Source organism: Canis lupus, chromosome 8 (assembly GCF_011100685.1).
Source record: "Canis lupus familiaris isolate Mischka breed German Shepherd chromosome 8, alternate assembly UU_Cfam_GSD_1.0, whole genome shotgun sequence".
In the NCBI taxonomy this organism is placed as follows: Eukaryota; Metazoa; Chordata; class Mammalia; order Carnivora; family Canidae; genus Canis; species Canis lupus.
In genome coordinates this window covers 43,451,763-43,477,590 of record NC_049229.1, presented here as the reverse complement: position 1 = coordinate 43,477,590, position 25,828 = coordinate 43,451,763, and the positions used below count along the sequence as shown (strand labels likewise).

Here is a 25,828-nt window from a genome sequence, read left to right as displayed (position 1 = left end):
TTAAAGAAATGTACAGAGTGGGTGATTTACAGGGATGGTTAGTTTAAGAACATAATTCTAGGAGCCGGACATCCTTGGAGTCCAGGCCCTGCCATTTCCTGGCTGTGTGACCTTGAGCGACTCATAGAACATTTCTTGACCTTGACTTCCTTGTTACAAATGGAGATGGTAATAGTGTCCACCCCCCAGAGTTGGCTTGAAGATGAAACAAAATAATACTTAAAACCTGTAGGTCAAGTTCTGGGCATCCTGAAAAGCGGGTTTGATTACTCAGCAACCTGCTCCCTTCCTTTGGCTTCTTCCACTCTTCTGGACACTCCTGGGCTGGAAGATCTGGGTCAGTGTGAGTGGCTAAGTGAGAAGAATGTTGAGGAGAAAAACCAAGGAATTATAGCCTTCGGGGAAGCAATAACATTTTACTTAAAAATTGCTTGAGCAAAGACTTTGTTGATGTTAGCAATTTGTATGCAAATAAACTAAAGACTCCCATATCCTGAACCAGAGACCTGGCCCTGGACCAAAACTTCAGGAAGACCACAGCTTATTGCGCAGAGAAGCCTCCGTCCTTTCTCTCTGCTGCCGGTTTAAACTAAAACCTGAGATAATCTCAAAGCTGCAGTTCTCACTGCCCTAGCCTTTGACACGTTCATTAGTATGTAAGGCACTTTTCTCACCAGGTCCCTGCATCCCCATCTGAATTTGCTGCATCATCTCTGCTGTCTCCCCTTGCTCTCACATGCATTGTTTAATCAGACACTGATTTGGCATTAACTTGCAAATGCTGGGTCTCCTGTGCCTGATGAAAAGGAATTTTCACTGGTTAGACCTCATCTGATTCCTTAAAAACCCAAATCAACAGCCAGATTAGAAGAGAAAGCTAAGAACAAACTGACATGCGTCCCAAACCTTGTGTTCCAAGACCAGAGCTTCTCAGCCCCCAGGGAGAATAGCCGTTTCATTATACTCATTTCTTCATTCAATACACATTTATCGAGCACGTAGCATGTGCTAAGCACTGTACCAGGTGCTGTGGACATGTCTCTATGCAGTTTGCATCCTAGTGGGAGAATAGGAAAGTACAACTCCGATTCAACCCTGATTCACGGTGAAAGGGGGAAGCATGGACACTCAGGGAACCTCTAGGAAGGCCCCTTGCCCAGTGGCTAGGGATGGAGGTGGAGAATCTCAGGCATTCTCGCCCATAAATTCCATCCATTTGTCTGTCTCTCAGTTCCACCCCTGCCAGGACCCATCCATCTGTGAAGTGAACAAGCCTAACCTGTCTATCTTGAATACATGCCCCTTTTGGAGTCCTGGGGACCCCGCGTGAGGGCTTAGGCTCAGGTTGCAGTCAAGGCCTTCCCAGGGAGACTCATTTGCCTCCCATAGAGCTTCATTCATTCCTTCCTTCCTTCCTTCATTCCTTCCTTCCTTCCTTCATTCACTCATTCATTCACAAACACTTAGTGACCATATTCTCTGTGTGAGGGTCTGGTGGTCCAGCTGTGAGAAGACAAATACCCTGTCAAAGAGTTTGGGCACTCTTCTGTCCTCCATGCCCCCTTTTCTTTCTTATTCCAACCCATCCTCAGCTGTCAGTTGATTCAAATTTCATGATATCCCTAAGAAGCGGGTTGTATTATCCCTGTTTTACCAGTGAGAGGACTGAGGTTTAGAAAAGTAAAGTAACTCGCCACATGTTGCCCAGCTACTAAGAGAAAGAGCCAGGCTTCAGCTCTAGGTTTGGCTCCACAGCCCCTGCTCTTCCTGCCCTGCCAGGAAGGGTGAACCCTGGACTAAGGACAAGCCTCCCAACCATGGCTTTCTCTGTGTCACTGATTAGTATCTGTGAGGCCTTCTTAACCGTGTGGCCTCCCTGAGGCCTTCAGAGAGTGGCCAGGCCTCATCCTGCGTGTCCTCCACACACAGAGCCCCCTGGGTTAGGACAGTCACCACAGTCCCCATCTCCTCTGCTCCAGGGGGCAGGCCCAGTGAGCCCTGCTCCACGGCAGGTGGGGATGCAGAAGAGAGAGAGAGAGGCAGCTCTGCTCTGGAGATCCCAGACAGAGCCACTCTTCCTGCCTCAATCTCCCTCCTGGCTCCCATCCTGGCTTACTCCACTAGTCTGAAGATTTTCAAAGCCTTCTTGTAATATCAAGTCCCCTGCTGGATCTACTTTTCTTGCTTCTCAAAGATAAAAGCAAGTGCCACTCGAAATATGCTCCTGGGCAAATCAGCAGTCTCCAGCTCAGGAACAAGGTGGACCCCTGGACTCCTCATCTCTACTTTCTGAGTCAGCTTTCCACCACCACCCCCACCCTGGCCCCTGAGCCCCATGACTGAGCTCTGATGGCTGGAGCACATCCTTGTCCTTAGCATTTGGAAAATCCATAGCCGTGGGGTCTGGTAGCTCTGGCCTGCCCCAGGGTTAGAGAAACACTCCCTTGTGGTTCCCAGACTGCTGTACATGCTTCCCAGTTTATGAGACCTGGGCACAGACCTATTTTCTCATCTGACCTTCCCCCATGACACCCCCATTTTTCAGCTGAGGACACTAAGGCTCAGGAAACCTAAGTGGCTTGCCGGAGTTCACTGGGCTCATAAATAAGTGGTTGGGCCAGAAGTGGAACGAATGTTCTCTTACTACAGGGCTTTGCTACAAGGCTGGAGCTCTCATCTCCACCCCTGTGGACACACAGTAAATCAGCCAAGACCTAATCAGGACGGACACATTTGGTTATAATAAATTTCATCAGCCCACCTGCTTGATGAGCACAGGAAGACCCAGATTCCTGTGCAAACTGTGGGTGAACCCCTGGGCTCCACAAAGCACCCTCAAATCCCCCACTGTAAGTGGATAGAGCCAAAGTGACAGAGATCTGCAGAAGGCAACTCCACCTGAACAAGCACAAGACTTTTGTCCGAAGAGAAATAATGCATCTGGAAAATAAAAGCCCTGGCCATCATGCAGGGAGAAGGCAAAGCAGCCCTGAGCCTGAGGGGTCAGGTCATGCTAAGGGTCTCACCCTCCTGAGCTCCAGAGAAGACACCTGGAGCCAGACACCCAGAGCCGTCAGCAATTGCTTCTGTCCCTGTCACAAGCACCATCACACTCTCTGGCCCATCAAGTCCTGGTGTTCCCGATGCCTTGCCCTGTGACTTAGGGCTCATCGGCTGTTCAGTCTTTTCTACATCTGTAGGTGATGAGTCAGCCCTGGGCACCCTCCCAGGCTTCTACAAACCAGCTGTGGAAGGATGTGGGGTGGCAGGGGACAAGTCTTGGGCTCCAGACTGAGACTAAGAGCTTTGGACGGGACCTCAGTTTCCTGAAGTGCAAGATGGGGACAGAACAATCCAGAAGTGTGAGTGTTGGTATGAGGCTATGAACTCATCTGTGAAAGGCAATAAAGGACAGCGTAGAGCACGGAGCCTGGATCAGACTTCATGGTCTCAAATCCTGGCTCTGCCCCTACTGGCTGGGTAATCTTGGGGAAGGGTGTTAACCTCTCTGCGCTTCAGTTTCCCAACTTGTAAATGGGGTGTTAATGAGAACACTTAGCTGGCAGAGCTGCTGTGAGAATTAAAGAAGTTAAAATGTGGGAGGCTCAGTGCCTGGTGAGTACGTTATGGGATTGGCCAAGAATGTCATCGGTCAGATGGTCCATGGAGAGAACTTAACCACATACATAACTCATGATAAAATGTCTGCCCATCCTTCAGGCTGGGGCCAGGGGGAGAGTGCACCACTGATTCCTTGATTAATGAATCTTCTGGGGTGGGAGCTCTTCTATAACCATGTCAGCCATCTGTGGCTGCTATTGGGGCAGAAACTCATAAATCACACAAAGCAAGGTTGGCATGTGGCATGTGGCTCCTCAGCAAGCCTCAGCCCCGTCTCATATCTCCTCACCCTCTGCCCCAGAGAGACCCATCACAGCCCAGGGCTCTGTGGGAGGCAGCCCTCCTGGCAGAACAGGGCCAGCTGTGCCAGGTGGTGACCCATGCCCTCCACTCAGGGGACCAGCACCCATCCCAGTCACCAAACCAGTGATTCTCAAACTTGAGTGAGCATTGCAAGCCTCCGAGGTCCACCACCAGAGCTTCTGATTCAGTAGGTTTGAGTGGGGCCCATGAGTTTGCATTGCTAGTAGGTTCCCAGATGCTCCTGACCTGTGGGACCACATGACACATACTTTTCTGGGACCAAGTTTAAACCTTGCTATTTGTTCTTGGGCAAGTTTCTTCTCCTGACTGAGCCCCGGCCCCCTCATCCATGGAGTGGGCGTACTGGAACCTACCTCATTGAGGGTGTCGGGTATACAGGAAATTGTTACTCACATTGTACAGGAAATGCTCAATCTGCGTCAGCCCTCGGCCTCACCAGCATATTGCTGTCGGGGGTTTGGAGACAACTAATAAGTAGGGAGGGTGGAGTTGGGAAGATATGGAGCTTGTAAGGAGGAACAACAGGAAAATTGAGCAAACATGGATTGAGGGCTTTCTCTATGCATGGTCTTAATTCCTAAATGTAAAAATGCCTCGTCACTAAAACAAAACAGAACCAAACCAAACCAAACGGCCCAGCGGGACTCCGGGAGTTGGTTCTCTGGACAAGCCAGCATTTACTGTGGCCCCGAGAGCCGGGCTCTGTGCTGCGGGGGAGGAGCGGACCTCGGTCATGTTCTCCAAGGGCTGCGGCCTGGCGGCCAGGAGAGGACGGATAAGGCCTAGAGAGGACATGTCCTCGTCACAGCACAGGGAGGGAGGGGACCACTGTGGCCGGAGAGGAACCCTCAAGGCATTGAAGAAACAAGCAGGCGGGATGGCCTCAGACGAGCGGAGACCTGGGAAGGTTGCTTGGTGGCAGCAGGGTAGCCCGAGCCACGGAGACGGCCAGGCGGAGAGCGAAGGAGCAGCAAGCACCGGCAGAGAAGGCCTCAAGGAACGACCCAGGTGAGTGCGGCCGGATGGCAGGTGAGGGACCCGGGTGCGAGCTGCGCTTGGCCGGGCTGTCTGGTGTCTGACAACCCATGGCCCTGAGCTCTGGTGGTTTATAGGACTCTTTGGGCCCCACATCCTCTGGGGTAGCCGCTCAGCGCGTGGTCGTGGGCACGGTGTGGCCATGACGAAGGTGCCACAGGTGTACGAGATGGCGTGGTCCGCGAGAGGCGCCCTGAGGGGCTCCAACCGCTGCCAGAGCCGCTCACCCGCCCGGCACCCACTGCGATGGATGCGAGGCGATGAGGCGACGAGGCTCCACCTGACGGCTGCGGGGTGTGAGCACTGGGCTGGGGGCGCACCGTACGCCCCGGAGAAAGCCCCTGCTGCCCCCCCGCTGCCCCCCGCTGCCCCCGCTGCTCACCGTGACCTGACGTGACCCTAACACGCCCCCACGAAGAACAAGGCTCTAGAGAGCAGTCATCCGGGGGCAAGGGCAGCCCTCGCGACGTGGGTGGCGGGTCTGAGGGTGCTGCGGGCCTCGGGGCCAGGGGCACTTCAGCGAGCTGCCCTACCTCAGCCGGGGCGGGGGCCGCCTCTAACTCAGATGGTGGCGAGAGGCCCAGCGGAGGCCTCAGCAGCTACGTCTGGAGACGCTCCCTCCTAGCCCTGGATCCAGAAACCCAGGCTCTCCTGCCAGCCCTGGTTCCTTGTTCAAATGAGGGCTTCCTCCTGGCTGCTCTCCTCAGGAGCCAGTTCTGGCTCGGACATTGGCTCCTGTATCGGCTTCTGGGAAGGAGCGCAGGGGTGGCCTTCTTTCCTCTTGGCTTCTGCTTCTTGGCGTGAGGTCACATACTGGAGCACTAGGTCCAAAGCCAGGGCTCATCCCGAGTATCCCCTGCATGGCTTCTCCTCTCGGGGCCTCCAATCCTCCCTCCTGCTTCACAGGGTTGCTGACTCGCTGTGCCTCCTGCCTCCGTTATCACCTAGGCCACTGGGCACACACGGGAATTCGGAGTCAGCAGGTCTGGGTGGGAGCCCCGGGACAAACATGCCTACAAGCACCTCAGGTGATTGCGGCAGGTTATCTGGGCTGAACCTGGAGAGACGCTTATTTGAAAGACAAATTGTTGAAAGACAGGCTCGGTTTCCAGATGGTTTGAGTGAATCAGAGATAACCTGAACCAAGGAGGAAGGAGAAAACAAGTCTTTCTGGAACACCACCTGGTCATTGGTATTCATTCTCTCCAGATAAGAATCATCAAATTCTCCAGGCCATCTATTATCCTCCCTTCCTCTGCTCTCAACAAAGAAGACTGAGCCCTGGAGGAACTGTCACTAGCTCAAGAAGCATAGAGTTTGGGGTGCTTGGGTGGCTCAGTGAGTTAAGTGTCTGCCTTCAGCTCAGGCCCTGATCCCAGGGCCCTGGGATGGAGTCCTGTATTGGGCTCCCTGCTCAGCAGGGAGTCTGTTTCTCCCTCTCCCTGTCCTTCTGCCTGTAGCTCCCCCTGCTTGTACACTCTATCTCTCAAATAAATAAATAAAATCTAAAACAAACAAAAAAAAGAAGCAAAGGGTTTGTCTATTTTTTAAAGATTTTATTTATTCATGAGAGACACTCAGAGAGAGAGAGGCAGAGACACAGGTAGAGGAAGAAGCAGGCTCCATGCAGGGAGCCTGATGTGGGACTCGATCCTGGGACTCCAGGATCACACCCTGGGCTGAAGACGGTGCTAAACCACTGAGCCACCCGGGCTGCCCAAGAGTTTGTCTATTTTTAAAAAAGATTCTTATTTATTTATGAGAGACAGAGACTCAGGCAGAGGGAGAAGCAGGCTCCCTGCAGGGAACCACAGGCGACACTCGATCCCCAGATCCTGGGATCACGACCTGAGTCAAAGCAGATGCTCAACCACTAAGCCACCCAGGCACCCTTTGTCTATTTCGTTTTAAACGGCTGCCATAGCTTCCTTCTAGAATCCTTCTATGATTTACAGGATGGTCTACATCACCACAATGCTGTGTGCATGAACCTGCTGAGCCACCAGCCTGGCTAGCATGGCTAGCTTCCACCAAGCCTCATCCAGCCTGCCCTTGGCCCAGCCTGAGGCAGGCATTGTCCCGAGGGGCCCGTCCAGCTGTCCTGGAAGCATCAGCAGACCTGGCCCCCCACACCACAGTGAGAGGTGCCCCCCCTGGCTGCCCCCATAGTTCCCGCATTCCCTGTGGCTTTTATCATGGGGTATCATGGTGGCCTGCCGCTTTGTCCATGTCTCCTGCTAGAATGTTAGTCCTTAAGGTCAGAGACAGTTTCTGTTCTGTTTCTGTTTGTCACCACCCCTGGTGAAGTGCTTAGGATGTAGCGGGCACTCCCAAGATGTTTATTAATAGGAGCACTAATGCATGTTTACTAGGCTTTTAGAATGATGCTCTGCACTCCTGAAATAAATCATTCCTCCCAAAACCCCTCCAGGGCTAGGAGTACCTGCCTTCTTCCAGGTGAGGAACCCAAGGCTGAGAGATGATGTAAGGGACTCAAGACCACATGGCCAGTAAGTGGCAGAGTGGGGGACAGACTGGCTGACAGGGGCCCTGAGGTCCACTCTCCATCTACAGGCTTCCTCACACTTCGTGGGGTCCAGGCCCACGGCTCTGGAGCCTCCATCCTCCTGGCGACCCACCCAGCCCAGCTGTGGGCCCAGGAGAGGGTGGTCCCCGCCTGCCTCACCTGAGGTCTCTGCTGAGTGCCCAGCAGTGAAGACATTTTAAGGTGAGAAGCTGCCTGGGCCCCTCTCTCTGGAGGAAACAGACTCAAACATGGCAGGGACGCCCAGCAATAGCAGGGACAGTGGGAGCACCATCGGGAACGAAGCGGTGTGTGTCACGACTGTAGCTTCTCCTTTCCTGGTTTCTTCTCCTGTTCCCTCGGTGGGAGGGGACCACACCCCGCTCGGTGATGGAAGGTCCTCTGCAAGCCTGGGGGTGCCGGACCCCCTGGAAGACTGGTGTCACCCATGTTATTTCTCCCAACTGCAGACGGAAGAGCCCTCTCCTGAGAGGCGTGGGGCAGAACCTCTGGGAAAACTGAAGCCAAGTCACAGGGGTCCAGGGATGGAGGGAACCCTCCCTGCTGGATAAATGGGAGGCTGGCCTCCTGCTGACGCCCTTCCTGCCCTCCCCACCTGCGTGCTCTTCGAGACTCTTCTGCTGTGCTCTGCAAGGCACGTTGTTGCTAAGGGCCACCTGAGAGTTTGGGCAGACCCCTCCAGGAGCTGGCTAAAGTCTTGCTTTCCAGAAAAAAAAAAAAAAAAAAGTGGCGGTGGTGGAAGAGAAACTAGGCCTCCAGGGAGGTAGGTTTGGAGGAGGGCGAGAGAGCATGAGAAGCAGCACCAGAGCCCTTGGAGGCTGGGAAGGAAAACAGATGGAACGGGAGAGCCCAGCTTGGCCCAGCTTGGCCAGGATAAGGCCCTGCGAAGGAGGTGGGCAGTGGATGTGCGCCGCGAGGGGATGGCCTCCCTCCACGAGGGAGACAGACTACTGCCAGAGGCTTCTGGGGTAAACTGCTTCCTGTGTCCAGTTAGCCCACGCCTGGCTCTGCTGCCACCCTGTGTGCTCAAAACTGTCACCAGCCAGGGGCATGGTGGCCAGAAGTTCTGGGAACCCCGAGTGAGCGACCCTGAGATGAAGTGGGGGGCTGGGGGCAGAAATGGCTGCGTGCAGGAGAGGTTCACTTGCGCATGGGCCTGCCCACCACAGTTTGGATGTGCACTGAGGCAGCGTTTATTTTAACCTGGGTAGGTTCAGTTTCTGATCACAGGAGTGGTGGGGGCCTTCTATTGGTTTCCATGGAAACATTAGGCAGAGCATCTGCTACCCAATCAACAAGGCTACACTGATAGGACTCTTTCTGGAATTATTTTGTTGTTTCTACCCAGGAAGATGTCCCACCTGCATTTTACCACTGCCTTCTTGTGTGGGAGAGGTGGGGCAGGGCAGTTCTGGGGGGGTCAGGGCTGTCACTCAGGGAAGGAGAGAGGGTTGGCAAAAGGCCAGCATTGGGAAAAGCCCTGTGGTTTCCACTTCAAAGCCCCAAGTAAGGTCCCGCGATGAGGCCACAGGAGCCTGGGCTCTGGTCCCACCCTGCCCAGCAGCAGGGCCACCTGCTGGCTCCCTGGGGTCCATGGGGCATATGGGCTGAAGAGCAAGTCGTCAGGTACAAGAGGGGCTTAGACCTGAGTGTGTTCAGTTTCATTTTTATAGAATTGAGGCCCCAACTTCTCCATGAGGCAGGGGACAGTGGCTTTGGAGTCAGAAAGGAAGGCACTGGTGCACATGTACATGTGAGAAGTGGTTTTATTCCAAGTGTGTGTTTCATAAAGACAAGGCCCTCAGGGACAGCTAGTGGCACATGCTTTGCTCAAGGAGAGGAAAAGCAAGAATAGACCAGGGCTGAGTCCCACAAGGGGTGGCTGACAAGCGCAGTCTGACCAGGGGGAAGCAAGGAGTTCTCAGAGGCTTCTCTGATCAGTAGCCCCCTTACATTCAGTGAGGGAAGCTGTGCCCCCCCATCCCCAAGGGTCCACACTGCCTGTGGGAGGGGGAGAGACACGTACAACAGAGATGGGGGTGGAAGAAACGTGGCGACAGAGGATGCAAGATGGTGGCCCTGGGGGCCAAGGGCCCCGTGCTGGGGCACAAGAGCACTGCTTGTGAGGGCCTAGTGAGAGCCAGGGGGTGACAAGAAGCCACTGAGACCCCCCCAGGTGGGGCTGCTGGCCTGTGGGCCACGTGGAGGAGCAGGACCCTAGCAGTCTAGGCACGCCAGGGAGGGAGAAGGGGCATGGCAGCTTGCTCCAATCTAGAGCAGAGGTTCAGATCCTCTGGGGACCAGGGACCTCTGTAAGAAGCTGGGGAAATCCATGGACCCTCTCTCTCCAGGAAAATGCGCATATGCACACACATGCACTATCTGGGGGACAATTTCAGGAGATTCCCAGGCCCTCTGGAATCCATGAACTCCCTAGAGGTCTCAGGCTGATTTGCTTTGGGAGGGGGATGCCCAGGGGTCCTCATATCCCTGGTCTTTTGCCAAAGATCACACTGCCTGAGCCAGTAGGGTTGGGGAAGAGAATATGAGAACAGCAGAAACGTTTCCAAGACCAGGCCCTGAGCCCAGTGGCCGTGAGAAGAAACCGGGGATTCTCCACACAGAGGAGAGACGCCAGTCAGCTCCTGCCCCCACCCCTCACTGTGGGAACTGACCCTCTCAGAACTCCCTCCTGCAGTGGGGAGGGGTGAGGATGAGGCTTAGGCCACAGGACTTACTCCCTAATGTCTTCGGGAGTGACTCCTTCTGGAGTGTCTTAGCTCCAGAAGGGAGGTCCTGTTCTTCCCAGCCGCCTCGACACCATAATGCTGCATTTACAGAGGCAAAGGCTGTTGAGAAGGCAGGAGTCAGAAAGTCTGGATGACGATGGGGGCTGCTCAGTGGTGCACTGGTGGCTGCCTGCCCTTACACGGTCATCACCATAGGCTCAGGCAGAGGGAACAGGGCACCAGCAGGTCTTAAGGCCCAAGAGAAAGGTTTTGGCCTGACACATGGCCAAACAGAAGTGGGATCTGTTTAATAAACTGTGTCCCAAGGCTGCCCGTGCAGACCCCCTCGGCAGCCTCTTGCTGGGAATGTGGAGACCAGAGTGCAGGGCACAATGCCCAGGGTTGACATGGCATGGGACGAACTGTGGGTTGTTGGGAAGAAACTAATTCTTTTGGTGCTCTGCTGCTTTTCCATCCACATCCTTCTTCAAATTATTCATCCTTTGCTCCAGATCCATCCCTCCCACACTCAGCCCAGCACCTGCCTGGGACAGGCCATGGAGCTTCTGACCTCCTTCCTGTTCTCCAGCTGCCTCTCCCTGCTCCTGCCCACAGCCTCCCCAGCCATGCTGCCCACATGCTGATCCCACAGGTGGGCCCTGTGATCCCGTGGGGGCCCTCTGTGGGCTTCTGTCCTTCTCTCCCCAGCCAACAGGGGAGGGCCCGCAAAACACTGTCCAGGACCCCAGGAGGGTGAAAGGAGGGGACAAAGGGCCACGGGGCCTGCCCAGTCTCTCCCAGCAGCAGTCCAGCATCCTGACCTTCTCTTCTGGGGCAAGGCAGGGACGGCAGCCTGCTCAGGGCCTGCTCCCCTGTGCCCGCCCCAAACAAGCTTTGGAGAAACGTGTGTCGTGGCAGGGGTGTTTGCTGATGATTCCGGCAGAAATGTGAGGAGATGGGAACGGCCTGCTTTACATTCCCCCACCCTAACCCGCTTCCAGTCCCAAAGTCTCATGCAAAAGGTACAGGAGGCCCCGGGCTACCGTCATGTGTGCGGCAACAGCTGCCACTGCTGGGCTGGGGCGTCGGTCTGGCACTTGCTGGTCACCAGCTGGGCGGGCTTGGCTTCCAGGCAGAGGCCGCTGACTGAGTGCTGGATGAAAGAGGCTTTTCTCCTCCACCTCTGGGGGGAAGGACCGGGAAGAAAACACAGTGATTAAAAATAATAATGTCCAGAGCTTCATTTGACATGTATGTAAATGGCCCTAGGACACCCCCCTCTCATTTAGAGCAGACTGTGTCCCTTTCACAAGAGCTCCCGACCCCACACATGGCCTCAAACCCCTTCCCTTCCGATGCACACTGCTTCTGTAGTGCAGCATGGAGTCTAGATCAGAGGCCCGTGGGCTGAATGAATCTGACCCAGGGATGTATTTTGTTTGGCCAGTACAGTGTTTGTTTAAAATCTGGCTTAGTTGTCACATAGAAATCTGTATTTCTGGGTTCTCTTTAGACACGGGCCCAGTGTCTTTGGCAGCACGGGGGCAACAGGGACTGAGCTCCTGCTCTTGCTCTCCGTTTACCAAGGTCCTGCCCCAGACAGTGTACCCACCCCTGCAGCACACCCCACCCCTCCCTGTTGGCTGTACCTGTGTGTCAGGTGACCGACAGCCCTAAATGGGAACTGGCCCCCATGTCTGCAGTGATGAGGGGTAAGGCCAGTAGGATGGTGGGAGGCCTGGGGTCCCTGTTACAATCCCCTCCTGGATCTCCCCTTCTCCAGGCTTGACAAAGGGGAAAAGACATGTTCCTGCAGAACATCTGGAGGTGCTGGGGGAAGGACAGGGTGTCCTTTGGAACACTCCAGAGAAAGGGTGAGAGGCCGGCCCAGGCTGCAAGGCTCAGGAAAGAATAAATAGTGAGAGAGATCTGTTTGTCCATCTTTCCTCTCCTTGTGTCTCTGCTGTTCCCCACAGTTAGTGGGGAGTGCTCAGACTGATGCATGGAGCCCCCTCGACCCCCCACTTGGAGAAAGTGGGGCCATGTGCTTGCTGGAATGCCTGCAAAGGGGCTGAGCTGCACCCAGCTGTGGGGCCAGGCCTAGGTCTGCAGGGGTTGGGCTGGCAGAGGAGGGAACTGGCCTGGGAGGTGCACCCAGGAGGGATGTGGGGAGCTGCAGACTTCTCTTGGGAATGTGGGCCTGTGGGGTGCCCATATGGCCCCAGCAGAGAGGGGCCCTTGGCCTAAAAGTTAGAGCAGTGGGTAGGAGGGCCTTGGTCCCTCTGAAACTCACAGCATCCTGTTGCTTTGTGCTCTTCTTGTCCCTGACCTCCTGGGAGGGGCTGGCCATGTTCTCCCCTCCTGGGCATTGCTGGGGCATGTCCTCTGTTTTGCCTTGGGGCCAACATGAGCTGCACGCTCCCTAGCACAGGCGGGTACCCAGCCCGGTGTTATTTATGAAGGGTGAATGCGCAGATGAATGAAGGGCCCAATCCCTGGAGGTGCTCTCCAAACTGCAGGATTCCCACTTCCTACCCATGCCATCGGGCACTCTCCTGGCCCTCTGTCCTGGGCCTGGTCAAACAGTGTCCCTCATGGCACTCTCCTGTCTCGTCAGCCTCCCTTCAAGCAGGGGCCTTGCAAGGCGGGCAGGGAGGAGCCCGAGGCTCCGAGAGGTGAGAGGTGGCCGGGCTGCTGACTCCATCGCACTGGCTCAAGGACACAGAGCCTCTCGGATACATGATGCCCAGTGGCCTTGGAAGCCAAAGGGGGACCAAGAAAGGAGGCCTAGCTTTGAGAAGACACTGGCAGTGGGAGACCTGCTCATCCTATCCTCTTGGAGGAGAGGCCCTGGGACCTAGGATGCTGCTTGGGGCCTGGAGGACTTGCAGGAGCAGAGTAGGTGGAGGTAGGTCAGCATAGAGAATTATTTGAGTGGTGGCTGCCCCAGGAACTACTTCCTAGCTTGGCCTCGGCAAGCAGGGATGGGAGGGGGCTCAAAGCCTGACCCTTAGAGAGGTCGGCTGCCCCCAGTGAAGGAGAGCCTGAGGCCATCCCTCACAGCAGGGCAGGGGCACACGGCAGGCAGCCTGAGGGGGCAGGACAGACTTCCTCTGCCCATCAGAAGCCCCTCAGAAGTGTCCAGCAGGCCCAGTGAGCAGATCATGGCACACAATTCACACACACACACACATACACACACACACACACACACACACACACACAGGCTGGAGGGAGAGGATCTGGCTGCTTTTCCAGAGGGCATAACAAATTGCCAGGCATCTCTACAGAAAGGGCTGCCCCAGGCAAACAGGAAAAGGGTGGGAGGAAACCCTGCAGGCCAAGTCTGAGAGCCAGGCGCCCTCCTGGCCCCTGCACGTCCCTCTGGCTGGCCAGGCTCAGGCACAGGAAGGGCTACCGGGGTGGGCAGTGGAAGGCTGGAGCAGACCTCTGGCCTTTGTGTCCCCATTCCTCAGGCAGAGGGGCTCTTTCCCAGCCAGGGAGGGAGCTGGGCTGACTCCCAGGGCTGCTGTATATCCTGAGCAAGTGATGTCATTTCTTGGAACATCAGTTTATTTCTTGACAGGTGGGCCTGGCCTGTCTCCCAGGATTCATGGAGACAGGATGGCTGAGTGTTTGACAAATGGAAAAGGCAGTGCTCACGTGAGGCTGTCATGTCAGCTTGGAAATCGGTGTATTTGGGTCTCAGTTTCCCAGCAGCCACAATCAAGAAATACTTATCGAGCACCTACTGTGTTCCTGGTTAATACTCTGGGCTTAGGGGTCACACTGACCTGGGTTTGAATCTCATCTTCACCCCTTCCCAACTATGTTTCATCTGACACCTGCTTCTTAAAATCAGCAAGCCTCGGTTTACTCACCTCTAAGATGGGGATGGTACTAGGGCCCAAATCCCTGGGTGGCACAAGGATAAGATGAGACAATCTATGTAAAATTCCTAGCATGGGCTCTTGGTAAAAGCCAACACGAGTTTGGCTGTGGCGGTTGTCAGGGGATAGGGATGCAGTATTGTAGGGACACAAGACTGACAGTCCTTGCCCTAGTGGAACAAGGCTGGCAGGATGGACATTCAACAAATATTTACTTAAATAAGTGTTTCTTGGGGATCCCTGAGTGGCTCAGTGGTTTAGCACCTGCTTTCGACCCAGGGTATGATACTGAAATCCCGGATCAAGTCTCACATCAGGCTCCCTGCATGGAGCCTGCTTCTCCCTCTGCCTGTGTCTCTGCCTCTTGCTCTCTCTGTGTCTCTCATGAATAAATAAATAAAATCTTAAAAAAAAAAAAAAGGGAAGCCTGGGTGGTTCAGCGGTTTAGCGCCACCTTCAGCCCAGGGTGTGATCCTGGAGACCCGGGATGGGGTCCGAAGTCGGGCTCCCTGGATGGAGCCTGCTTCTCCTTCTGCCTGTGTCTTTGCCTCTCTCTCTCTCTTCTCTGAGTATTTTCATGAATAAATAAATAAAATCTTAAAAAAAAAGAAGTGTTTCTTCATGAATACAATAGACTTGATCTGGATGCTCACTTGGAGTGATCCTCACTCTGGAGGGCTTATTTGAGTCCATCTGTTTCAATCCAGGGCTCCCTTGCCAGAAGCTGCCACCTACCCTGCACATCCCTGGGGGTGAGGAGGCTTACCTGCCTGCCTTCTCTCGGGTTGCACACCTGCAGTATGACCAGGGATCCTGGGGTGATGGAGGTGGAGGTGGCAGTCAGGCACTTCCCCTGCTGCTGGATGAGATGGTCACTGAACAGCCATGCCTATAAAACAGGGACATGAAAGGCCGAGTCAAAGTGTACAGTGATGGATGGGCAGGTAGGTAATAGGGGATAAAACAAACACTGTGTATTTTGGTAGAATTTTCTACAAATAATAAGAGTATATGGGTATTCACCCATAGTCCTTTCAACTTTTCTACATGTTTGAAAGTTTTCGTGATAAAAAGTATTGGCAGGGAGTTTAGCTGGAGTTGGCCAGAGGGCAATCAGGGGTGTACCAAGGGATGCTCTGCTGGGGGGATAGGGAGAGAGACAGGCCGTGGGACCAGGGGAGCAGTTTGACATGGGCACACCAACACTTGTGTGTGGCACACGTATGTGCACACAGCAGTCCTGGCTGCCCTGCTGCCCATGGTACACGCTGACCATAGCTGCATCCCAGGAGAGAACTGGGTGCTGTGTGGGTAGCATTTCTTCCTTGGTAAGGAGGAGTGGGTGGTGCACAGAGGGCAACTGTATGACAAGTGGGTAAAAGGGATGGGAATGGCAGAAGCAGACCCAAGGAGCCATGTGAGGGGAGAGCATGCCGGGTCCCTGGGAAAGTAGGTTTGTGGACGGTGTAGGCAGAGAGAAAATGAGAATGAGCAGAGGGAAGCCCCCCACCCCACTCCTGGACAATGACTCTGGCTCCTTTCCCCTTCCTGATCCTGACCTTGAGGCAGTAAGCAGCTTACCTGGGGTGCTGGGGGGTTCTTGGCAGACCCTCTGCAGATCCCCATTCCAAGCAGGAAGTTCCCAGCTGAGTCCTGGCCCTGGGATTCTAAGCAATTAACCCCTTGCTTAATGATGCCAGGGAGCACTTCCTTCACCGGGACTCTGAGAGAAAAGGGAGCAGTCAGGCTTGTCCTCTGTCCTCTCCAGGCTTGCTCACCCCTCAGCCAGAGGTGGTGCTCCAGCTCCCCAGGCACCATGCTCTTGGGCTCGGTCTCAGGGGAAGGGGCCTTGCCCTAGCCAGCAGGGGCAAGGAGGGCAGAGGACGGGAAGGAGAGGGATGCTTCTGGGAAGACTAAGCCTTGCCCCACTAGGTCTGAGCAGCTGTGAGAACTTCCTACCCTGGAAGCCATGACTGGGAGGACCCTGGGAAGAGAGCTCAGACCCAGGGCTCCCTAGTCCAGAAAGAAGAAAACTTGAGACACTGGGGCCCAAATACGAACTCAATATGTGATCTCAAAATGACAGGGAAGAGCTCACTTTGGAGAGGCAATTTAAAACCCACAAACATGAAAATGTGTTCAAAAAAAAAAATTGTGTTCAATCGCACTAATGATTAAAGAAATACATATTAGAGCATCACCACTGTTTGTTTACCATATACATGTGCATAAATATAATATGTAATAAATGTGTATTATTTCTACATATTTATTTATATAAAATCTATCATATATATACACAATTATATCAACACCAATCAATACCGATTCCCAGTATTGGCAATAGCTATGGGATCGGATCTTCTCATACCCTACGGGTAAGAGCATAAACTGGCCCAACAGTTCTGGAGGGCATTCATTGTGTTTCAAAAGCCTTAAAAATGTGCACACATAGATAAAGGGGCTTAAGAGGTACAAACTTCCAGTTATGAAATAAGCCACAGAGATGAAAAGTCCAGCACAGGGAATATAGTTAATAATACTGTAATAATGTCGTATGGTGACAGGTGGTGACTATACTCATTGTGGGGAGCATTGCAGAATGAATAGGATTGTTGAATCACTATGTTATACACCCGAAATGAATACAACATGATGATGTCAGTTGTATTTCAATAATAAAAAACACACAAAAAATTATGTGCATACCTTTGGCCTAACAACCTCAATCCTACTTCTGGAAAGTTATTATCATGCAGCAATAATTCTGGATGTTTGCAGAGATTTAATTTAAAAGACATGCATCTCAGAGTGATTGGTTATACTGAAAACGTAGATATCAACAATAGAGGACAGGCTAAATAAATTCTGATTCATCTGTAAGATGGAAAACTGCATAGCCATTAAAAAATGACTCCAAATGAGTATCTGATAGCATGGAAAAGGTTTATAACATACTGTCAAATAAAACAGATGTGTTTCAAAATATTATATTATTTAAAAATTTATACGTGCAGGAAAATATGCTTAAACACACATCTCTCTCTCTCTCTCTCTCTCTCTCTCTCTCTCTCTCACACACACACACACACACACACACACACGACACATTGTCTTACTCTGGATAATGAACTTAAGGAGGCTGCTGGTCCCACCTGGTCATATATGCTCTTGGATTATGGCCCCCGGAGGTGACAGGGAACCAGGAGGGCTTAGAGTCTGGCCATATCCCTAATCTTAACCACCTCTTGTTACCTCTATCCAAAGAGAACCCAGGTGGGCTGGGGAGGTGGGCATCATGAGACTTTTGGCATTCTTTGCTGTCGACACTTGCAAGATCTCAACCAAACCAGGTCTTCCTTCCTCAGGGCTGGATGGAAGCTCCCGAAAGCCCCAAACCATGACCCCCTCCCACAGAGCCTCGGGAAGATACTTTGACTTTCCTCTCGCACACTCCTGGCAGGAGTGTGCACTCTCCAGGCCCCTCTTGAGAGTTTGCATAATTCTAGACCACAGGTTGAAAAACTGCTGGTCCCCAAGCTGAATATGGTCCCAAAAACATTTTGTCCGACCTACAGAGTGTGGTGGTTGTTGCTTTTAATTAATTGGTAATACTAAAAATCTGATGGTTACACAAAGAAATCTGAACCCAGCTTCTCTTGAGAAAACAGAAAGATCAGGCCACACTGAGCTTGCATTCCAGTGAAGCTCTTGACATACTAACACATGGTTGGTCCATCGTGAGTAGTGGCTGCCCCTGGGGTATGGGCTTTTGCATCCCAGTTTGCCATGGTCCCCACAACTCCCTAGTGTCTCACTGCTGCCCACCGGATTGATTTGCATTGCCCATCCAATCAGGGTTTGAATTCACAACCTCTACCAGGGCAAAGGTGCTGGGGTGCAAAGATATCCCACCCTCTGTTTCATCCAGGGACATATTCTACTGCCCTCTCTATGGAGATGAGATGCCTGCTGAGACCCCTTCCCCCAGACCCGCTCAGAGCCCAAGCTGTTCCAGATCCTTCTGCGTTCTTCTCCTTGCCCCTGTCCTCAGGGACATGTATAGGGGGATCAGCTTTCAGAGCTGAGGTGGGTGCTGTCCATGGAGGCCTGCCCACCAATGCCCAAACCTGGGGTGTGGGCAACAATCTCCAAACCCGATGTAGCTCCAGGGGTGTCCATGTGGCAGCAACCCTGGGGCCACTGTGATGGTCATCTCCACCACCCTTCCTCGGCTTCCTGGCTACATCTGCAGCTGCTTCCCTCCCTGTGGGCCTCCTCCCAGCTGGGCTGCCATGAGCCCTTATGATGCCTTTGTAGAAATAGCAAAAGCATCCCCTCCTCGAGACATTTCACTTCCATCTGTTAGAAAACTGTCAGATTATACTGGTTTTGCCGAAGACTTTTATCGCCATCTGCCAGGAACTGTTATAATAAATGTACAATATCCACTGTCCGGCTAGCGCCCTTGCAAATGTGACATGCACAGCTTGCACTACCGTTCCTGACCATCCTAATAAAAGTAATAAAGGAGCAGCGGCTGAGGGCAGCCGCTGGACTCCGGTCTGATGGGGGCAGAGCTGTGGTGGGATTGTAGGCAGGCCTAGGAAAGCAGAGGCCTTTCCCTTCGCCTCCTTTGTCTCTCTACCGACCATCTGCAAGTGTGGGCCAACTGTTAGGATTCCCTGTTTGGGGGAAAGTTGGTATCAGTTTGGCATCCAGATGTCCTTCCTAACCAACAACTAGAGGCACTCCTCGCTGGGCACCCTGAGAACTGAGGCTGACCTTGAAGAGCAGACCAGGGACGAGTAACCTGGACAGGAATGAGGTCTGCAGTTTCTATCTTACCGACAAAAAAAAACAAAAAAAACAAAAAAACATATTTTAAAACTTCCCACAGTGCCAGAACAAACAGAAGATGACTCATCCTCTTCATTTAACAGAGCTGGTTTCATCCACTCTCCTGTCTTGTGATGGATCCAAGTTTCTGAAAGTTACAAAGCACTTTTTCCTCTTGGTTCTCAGGGGAGGACATGGGACACCGTGTGTGGGGACTGGGTGTGGAACAGAAAGGTAACGTTCCCAGTCCTCCCTGATGAGTCCCACAGGCTTCCCAGCTCCGGCCTGAGGTCTAGAGCCCATGGCTCCTTCCCAGTGTTGTCTAAACTCTGACAGATATAAAGGAATGACTGTTTTTTTTCCTCAGAAATGACATGTCTGAATGAAACCATCCCCTTAAAAGTGGCCACTGGAGAAAGTGGTTCATTTATTATACTTTTCTAAATCAACATTCTCCCCTCCACAGCCATTGTGTGGGGATCTGGCTTAGCCAGGCTGCCAACTCTTTTCAAGGATGCTGCTGTTGCTCACATTGTCTCGGAATTCCTTGAAACTTGCTCCCAGAATCAGTTTATTCTCGATACCTGTTCCATTCCTTGTCATACTCTAGATGGGACCCAGGATCACCTTATCTGGGGGTAATTGCCTGGTTCACTGGATTTGGTGACAACCTAACTATGGCTCTTTTCCAAAAATCAAATCTGCTCTCAAAAAACAAAGATCTGCCTTCTTCGAGGACATGCAGGCTCTGAGGGGTGAGTGTTCTGGAAAGCCGCAGCACCATCCTTGGGAGAAAACTGGCAGTTATGAAATAATCCGTTCCCCGAGGTGACAGCTATAGAAAGGAGAATGCTAATTTCCAAGTTATTACTATTGAGGCTTATTGACTATGCAATTTATTCACTCAAAAATATTTATCGAGTGTCCGTTTTGTGACAGGCTCTGTCCCAGGGGCTGGAGATCAAGCAGCAAACAAAGCAGGTCCACACCTCTACCCTCACACGTGTACTGTCACGTGTGGGGAGGCAAGAACAAAATTACCTGGCCACATAGGCCCTGATGGTGGTAAGGGTGGAATGAGCGGGTGATGCTGGGGGAGGGAGGTGCTCTGCAAACAGAGACTGCTTGGGGGGAAGGCCCGCCTCAGAAGGGGACATCTGAGTCAAGACCTGAAGGAGGTGAGGAAATGAGCCATGTGGAAGTAGTTAAGAGGCTGAAAAGGATTTTAAAAGGAGAAAAAAGGAATCCTCACTGCCCTGCCTCAGCCTTACAACTTCACCCCCAGTCCAGGAGCTGACACACGCACACACACACTCAGATACAGCTTCTCAGCTCCAGTGCACACACCATTTGCATCCTCCTTAGAGTTTGTCAAAGCAAACGTTTCCCCATGGCTTTTCCATCTCTATGATTGCAATCTTAATGGACAGATAATATTTGTTCGGATCCATGCATTGGGATTCACTAAGCCCACCTCCTATTATTAGTTATCTCCAGATTTTTCACAGCAGCAGAGAAGCCTGTGCTGAATGAACATCTTGTCGATAGTCTTTTGCTTTGCTTGCTTTCTTTCCTTAGGATAAACTCCCAGAAGGGAGAGAACAGAGTCAAAAGCAATGAATCTTTACTTTTGTGGTTTTTGCTCCATAATGCAGTGTTGTTTCCCTATGGGGACAATGCCCGCTTCTGGCTCTACAACCCAGTCCATTTAAAGTTTGGTTCCTACCACCTCTCACTTTTAACTCCTTCCCATTCCCCCCAGAGCCTTCACATGAAGATGAACAGTGACAACTACAAAGAGCCTGACTGCCCAAGCTGGGGAGATCTCAGGGGGCGGGTCCCCCAAGACACACAAGCTGAGGGCTGTACTCACGTGAGCTCTGGGTAGACATTATCCAGGTACCAGCGGAAGGATTTGCAGTTCATCTTCTTCCTCTGCTCAATCCGCGTGGCCACGCTGAAAGAGAAGGAACGGCTCAGGCTTTGACAAGTGGGTGCAGGGAGGAAGCCCCAGGAGGCTGGCCCTCTCTTTCTGCCCACCCCAGGTTGGGCAGAACCAGGAGCTGTCCCCAGCCTGCCCTCTAGCCGTGGCCACCTGCCATAAATCCTTCTCTGACCTGCAAGGTCACCCTGGGTCTCCTGGCCATTCCTGATTTCTTTCCTTAAATTCCTGCTTATTTTCCTGGATCAGGGGAGCTGGCTGGGGCCCCGCTTTGCTCTGGCTTCTCACTTCTTGAGATCTCAGCACATCACTAGCTGGTCCTTACTTTTGCAGAGAGCAGAGTCTTACTGAGCTCTAAGTTTTCCTTTCCGGTATTCCAATTTTAGCAGAAAGGGTCTAACAAGAAAAGCATGCTTTAAACATCTTTCAGGAATTTTGGCAAACAAGACCGCTCTGATGTAGCCGTGGATGCCACAGTTTCTCTTCCCCAGCATCCTCCGCTACACTGATGGAAATGGCTGATGACCTTTCTCCACCAGTAAATATGACCACCTATCTCAGAAGGTTTTTGGAGAATCAAATGAATTAAGAGTGCCTAAGAGCCTTGCACAGGGGAGGTCTTCAGTAAAGGTTAATTTTCCACGAAAAGAAGTAGGGTGCCTGGGTGGCTCAGTGGTTGAGCATCTATCTGCCTTTGACTCAGATTATGATCCCAGAGTCCTGGGATCAAGTCTCACATCGAGCCCTGCATGGAGCCTGCTTCTCCCTCTGCCTGTGTCTCTGTCTCTCTCTCTGTGTCTCATGAATAAATATATAAAATCTTTAAAAAAAAAAAAGAAATATATCTTCTATTGTGATCAAGTATTCCCGTGTGCATATATAGCTACACACATATACATGTATAACTGAAATAAATTTCAGCAAACAATACTTAGCCTTAACTACAATCAACTGTTCCTTTATATTCTGCTTGTACCAAACCAGAGTGTTCTCTATCGTTTTTTTTTTAATGCTGGTCACGACCCATGAAATTGATTTCATAACCAATCTACATTTTGAAAATGTTTAACTAGACTGTAGTCATGCCAGTCCAGGACAGGAAAACAGGCTAACTGATCACAAACGTATTTTGAACAGCAGGGGGTGGCGGCAAAACCCCAAGTGTTTTCTGCAGAGAGCCCAGCCCTGAGTACTCCCACCCATACCCTTTTTCCAGCAGGCAGCTTGTGAATGGGTGGCTCTTTCTCATCACCGAGCCCTCTCTGGCTATTTCTCCCCACAGAGGCTACATGCGCCTCAAGGACCCAGTCTCACGCCACGTATCCTATCAGAACCCCCCCTCCCAAGAGCCCAGCAGGGAGGGCCTCAGTCACCAAGGAGACTGTGAGTGCTTCCCTGGCGTCCAGACCATTTTATGTTTTGCTATGGTTGTGCTAACGTGGGTGGAGGGAAGCAAACAGCTGGTGGAGGGGCGCACCTGCCAAAGGCCTTCCCGATGGCTGAGGGCCGGGCCTCGTAGTAATACTGCTTGTATTCATCCATCCACACCTCTGCAGTGCGCTTGGTATTCCTAAAAGGGGAGGAAGGAACAAAATAAAGTCACCAGTGTGGTGACAGAGTTAGGATCAAGATCAGCTCTGTGCAATACAGGGTGATGAGCATCTTGGGAATGTATGCAAAATAACACTATTTGGGGTGGTATCAAGGAGTATGATTTGTTAACATCCAACAATTCATGTCCGTATACTCTTCACACTCCACTGGAGGAATCTATTCCTGCCAACATGCCTGCGTGTGGGCAAAAAGGACAGGTACCAAATATTTGTTTAATAAAACACAGGTGACAGCCCAAATGTGCATTGATAGGAGAATAATGGCCCCTACTTTTATATGACGGGGTACATGCCGTGGTCAGGATGTACTGATATGGAAGGTTGGCTATAATTTAGTGTGGGCAGAAAGCACACTGCAGAAAGAACACAGAGCATGACCCCATTTATACAAAAATGCAAAGTTATGATGTATGTGCTTCTCTCTACATGAACTACATATATGAAAATGAGTTAAAAGGCCTGACATGATAGACCAGAAATCTAGTAACTGTGGTTACTTTTGAAGAGACAAGTTGGATAGGAGTCAGACTGGGTAAAAAGAACTTGTGTTTTTTCCTCTGTATACAATATAAAGAGTAAAAACACATATATGTACAGGTAGGTCCATATAATATATACTGGCACAGCTTGTATTTTACAGTGAACATGTACTACTTTTATAATAATAAAAATTAAAAACTGGGGTGTGTATCGGGGAGAAGAAAACCAAAATAATAAGCCATTCGGTTAGCTGGACCAGGGAGCCACTGCTGCAAACAAGGAAACATGGGCCTGATAGAGCCAAAGAACTGTCCTCAAAGGGCGTGCTCAGGACACTCTTCCCCTTCCATCCCCACCAGGAGAGCTGGTCTCTCAGTCCAAGCACACCCTGTCACTGGGGACATGGATGCGCAGATGCTGAGCAAGTCAGGCTCAGGACATGGCATTCATGACCAGAACCCAGGACCCAGTGAGTGGTGAGTGGCCCCCAGTTAATGATTGGGCCAGTTTTCCAAGACACTTATGGACAAAGATGGTCAAGACAAGGGAGGCCTGGTGACAACACTCTCAATGTCATCCTTTCACCCCTGAAAGCACCTGGCATCCCAGAATTGGAGGGAACAAATGGGGAAACTGAAGCTCAGAAATGGGGGGGTACCTGCCCAAAGCCACATGAGTAACTGACAGGGCTGGTGGGGTCTAGGACCTAAGTGTCCTGGTTCCTAGCCTGGTGCTCTTTGCACCTACCTGATATAGGTGAGGGCATTGCCCTCAGGGAAGTTGTAGGGGTGCCGTTTCCTGAAGACGTGGCCCACCCGGCTGCAGGGCACGATCTCCAAGCTCCCACCGCACATCCACACCCTGAAGGAGAGCTCTGCAGGAGATGGCAGCTGTCAGGAGGGATGAGTCCCCAGCAAGTCCCCGCTGAGTGAAGGTGTCCCTTGTTTCTGGTGTCTCCTTGGAGGCACATGCTGGGCTCAGGGCTCCTGGGCCCTTTTACACAGGATGTACCCATCCTTGTACATGTTCCTGACATGCACGTGCACACCCTGCTCCCATCACACACACACCCCTACATACACCCCCCACATCCCATCCCACACATACCCTGTCTCCCACACACCCCTCCATACACACCACGTACACACATACACTCTTCATATATACCCCATCACACAGACCACACACACCCCTTCCACACATACCACATATACACATATCACAAACACACACTAACCACACACACCCCACCCCAGACACCACACACACATATATATACACACAGACCCTTCACACACACCCCACCCCACATATGCCACACATACACCCCCTCCACACACACTCCTTCCACACACCCCAGATACTACACACACACTCTTCACACACATACCACACATACACCTCTTCCACACACACATCCCTTCCACATACCACATCCCACAGACACATACCCCAATACACAAACACACACACACACACACACACCTTCCACATACCCCACCCCACAGACACCACAACACACACACACACACACATACACGCCATCCCCCTATACACTGCCTGCCTCTGAGCCCTGGAAGAGCAGTGGGGAAAGCTCTGAAGCAACACCAAGACCATGAGGAGAAGGAAAACTGTATCAAATGTGGCATCATTTCCAGCCTCTGACTAGAAAGCCCCATCCAGACATTGTTAAGGAAGAATGCATTTGCTTGTCAGTCAGCTCTGGGCATCCACGAGGCTGGAAAACAGACCACCAGCCTGGCCACAGACTGCTCCAGTAGGTCTTTCTGGTCCCAGACCTCCCTCTTGGCGCAGGGGGTCTCCATGTACAGGCTACCACTGGTTTCCTTTTGATAGTGGTGGGGATGCTGAATGAGCTTCTGCGGGCAACTGTGGTCCCTCAGTGCTGAGAGGTGCAAGGGGCTGTTCTGCTTCCTGGAAGGGGGACATCACAAACTGCCTACTCTTTTCTTGACTCAACAATTATCACTTCTGGCAAGGACTCGCCTTAGCAGCTGGCTGAACCTAATCTCTTCTGATTACTGTTTTATATTAACCCTACAGTGGGATAGACACTCTATGACATTAAAACATCTCCTTCCTGTCCCAGAAAATACACAACCTTTGTTTTTTGTTCTGTTTTGAATTTTCTTAAAAAAAGGCCATTTTCTCATGAGTTCCAGCCTTGGTCCCTCTTCCCACTCCCCAGTTGGCTGTATGGACACTCATGGTCCCTGGCTAGGCCTTGGGGTTCTTACCTGGTGCAGCTCATCAGGGCCGACTCCCACCCCCGCAGTGACTAATGCCCATCTCTGGCCAGCCTATGTACAGCAGACAACTCCAGATGTGGGCCAGGGGCTAGGGCTGGGTATGTGGCATATCAGGGTTGGCCAATCAACCAGATTGATGGGTTTCCCTAGGTCGGCCAACAGACAGAGAGCTGCATTCTGGAGTTCCATTTCTGCTGGACCAACTTGGTGATGCTAGGAAAGTCACTTCATCTCACCAGCACATTACGTCCATACTGTTACAGTCATTACCCACAACACAGTAAGAAGCAGTAAACATTGCCCTTTTACTGAGCACTGAGCACTTACTATGTGCCATGCTCTATAACCCAAGTCTAATTCTCACAGCAAGCATGTGAAGCTGGTATTATCATCCTCATATGGTTTTGCTTGCTTTTACATTTATTAAATATTAAAATTTATTTATTCTTTTTTAAGTAGGCTCCATGCCTAGTGTGGGGCTCAAACTCACAACCCTGAGATTAAGAGTCGTATGCTCTACAGACTGAGCCAGCCTGTCCC

At 51.9% G+C, this 25,828-nt stretch overlaps 1 protein-coding gene across 1 annotated transcript in view; it reads right to left on the bottom strand.

Annotated features, from left to right (window-relative positions):
• Positions 1–9,273: 9,273 nt before the first annotated feature.
• The window catches only part of GALNT16 (polypeptide N-acetylgalactosaminyltransferase 16), a 93,248-nt gene continuing 76,693 nt past the window's right edge, over positions 9,274–25,828 (bottom strand). Inside the window, exons 11-16 of the mRNA XM_038545060.1 lie at positions 23,766–23,892; positions 22,403–22,495; positions 20,857–20,940; positions 15,726–15,867; positions 14,911–15,033; positions 9,274–11,437 (exon numbers count right to left, since the gene is read on the bottom strand). Of these exons, the coding sequence (XP_038400988.1) occupies positions 11,300–11,437; positions 14,911–15,033; positions 15,726–15,867; positions 20,857–20,940; positions 22,403–22,495; positions 23,766–23,892 (707 nt within the window). The 3' untranslated portion in view covers positions 9,274–11,299. The remainder of the gene's footprint in view (positions 11,438–14,910; positions 15,034–15,725; positions 15,868–20,856; positions 20,941–22,402; positions 22,496–23,765; positions 23,893–25,828) is intronic.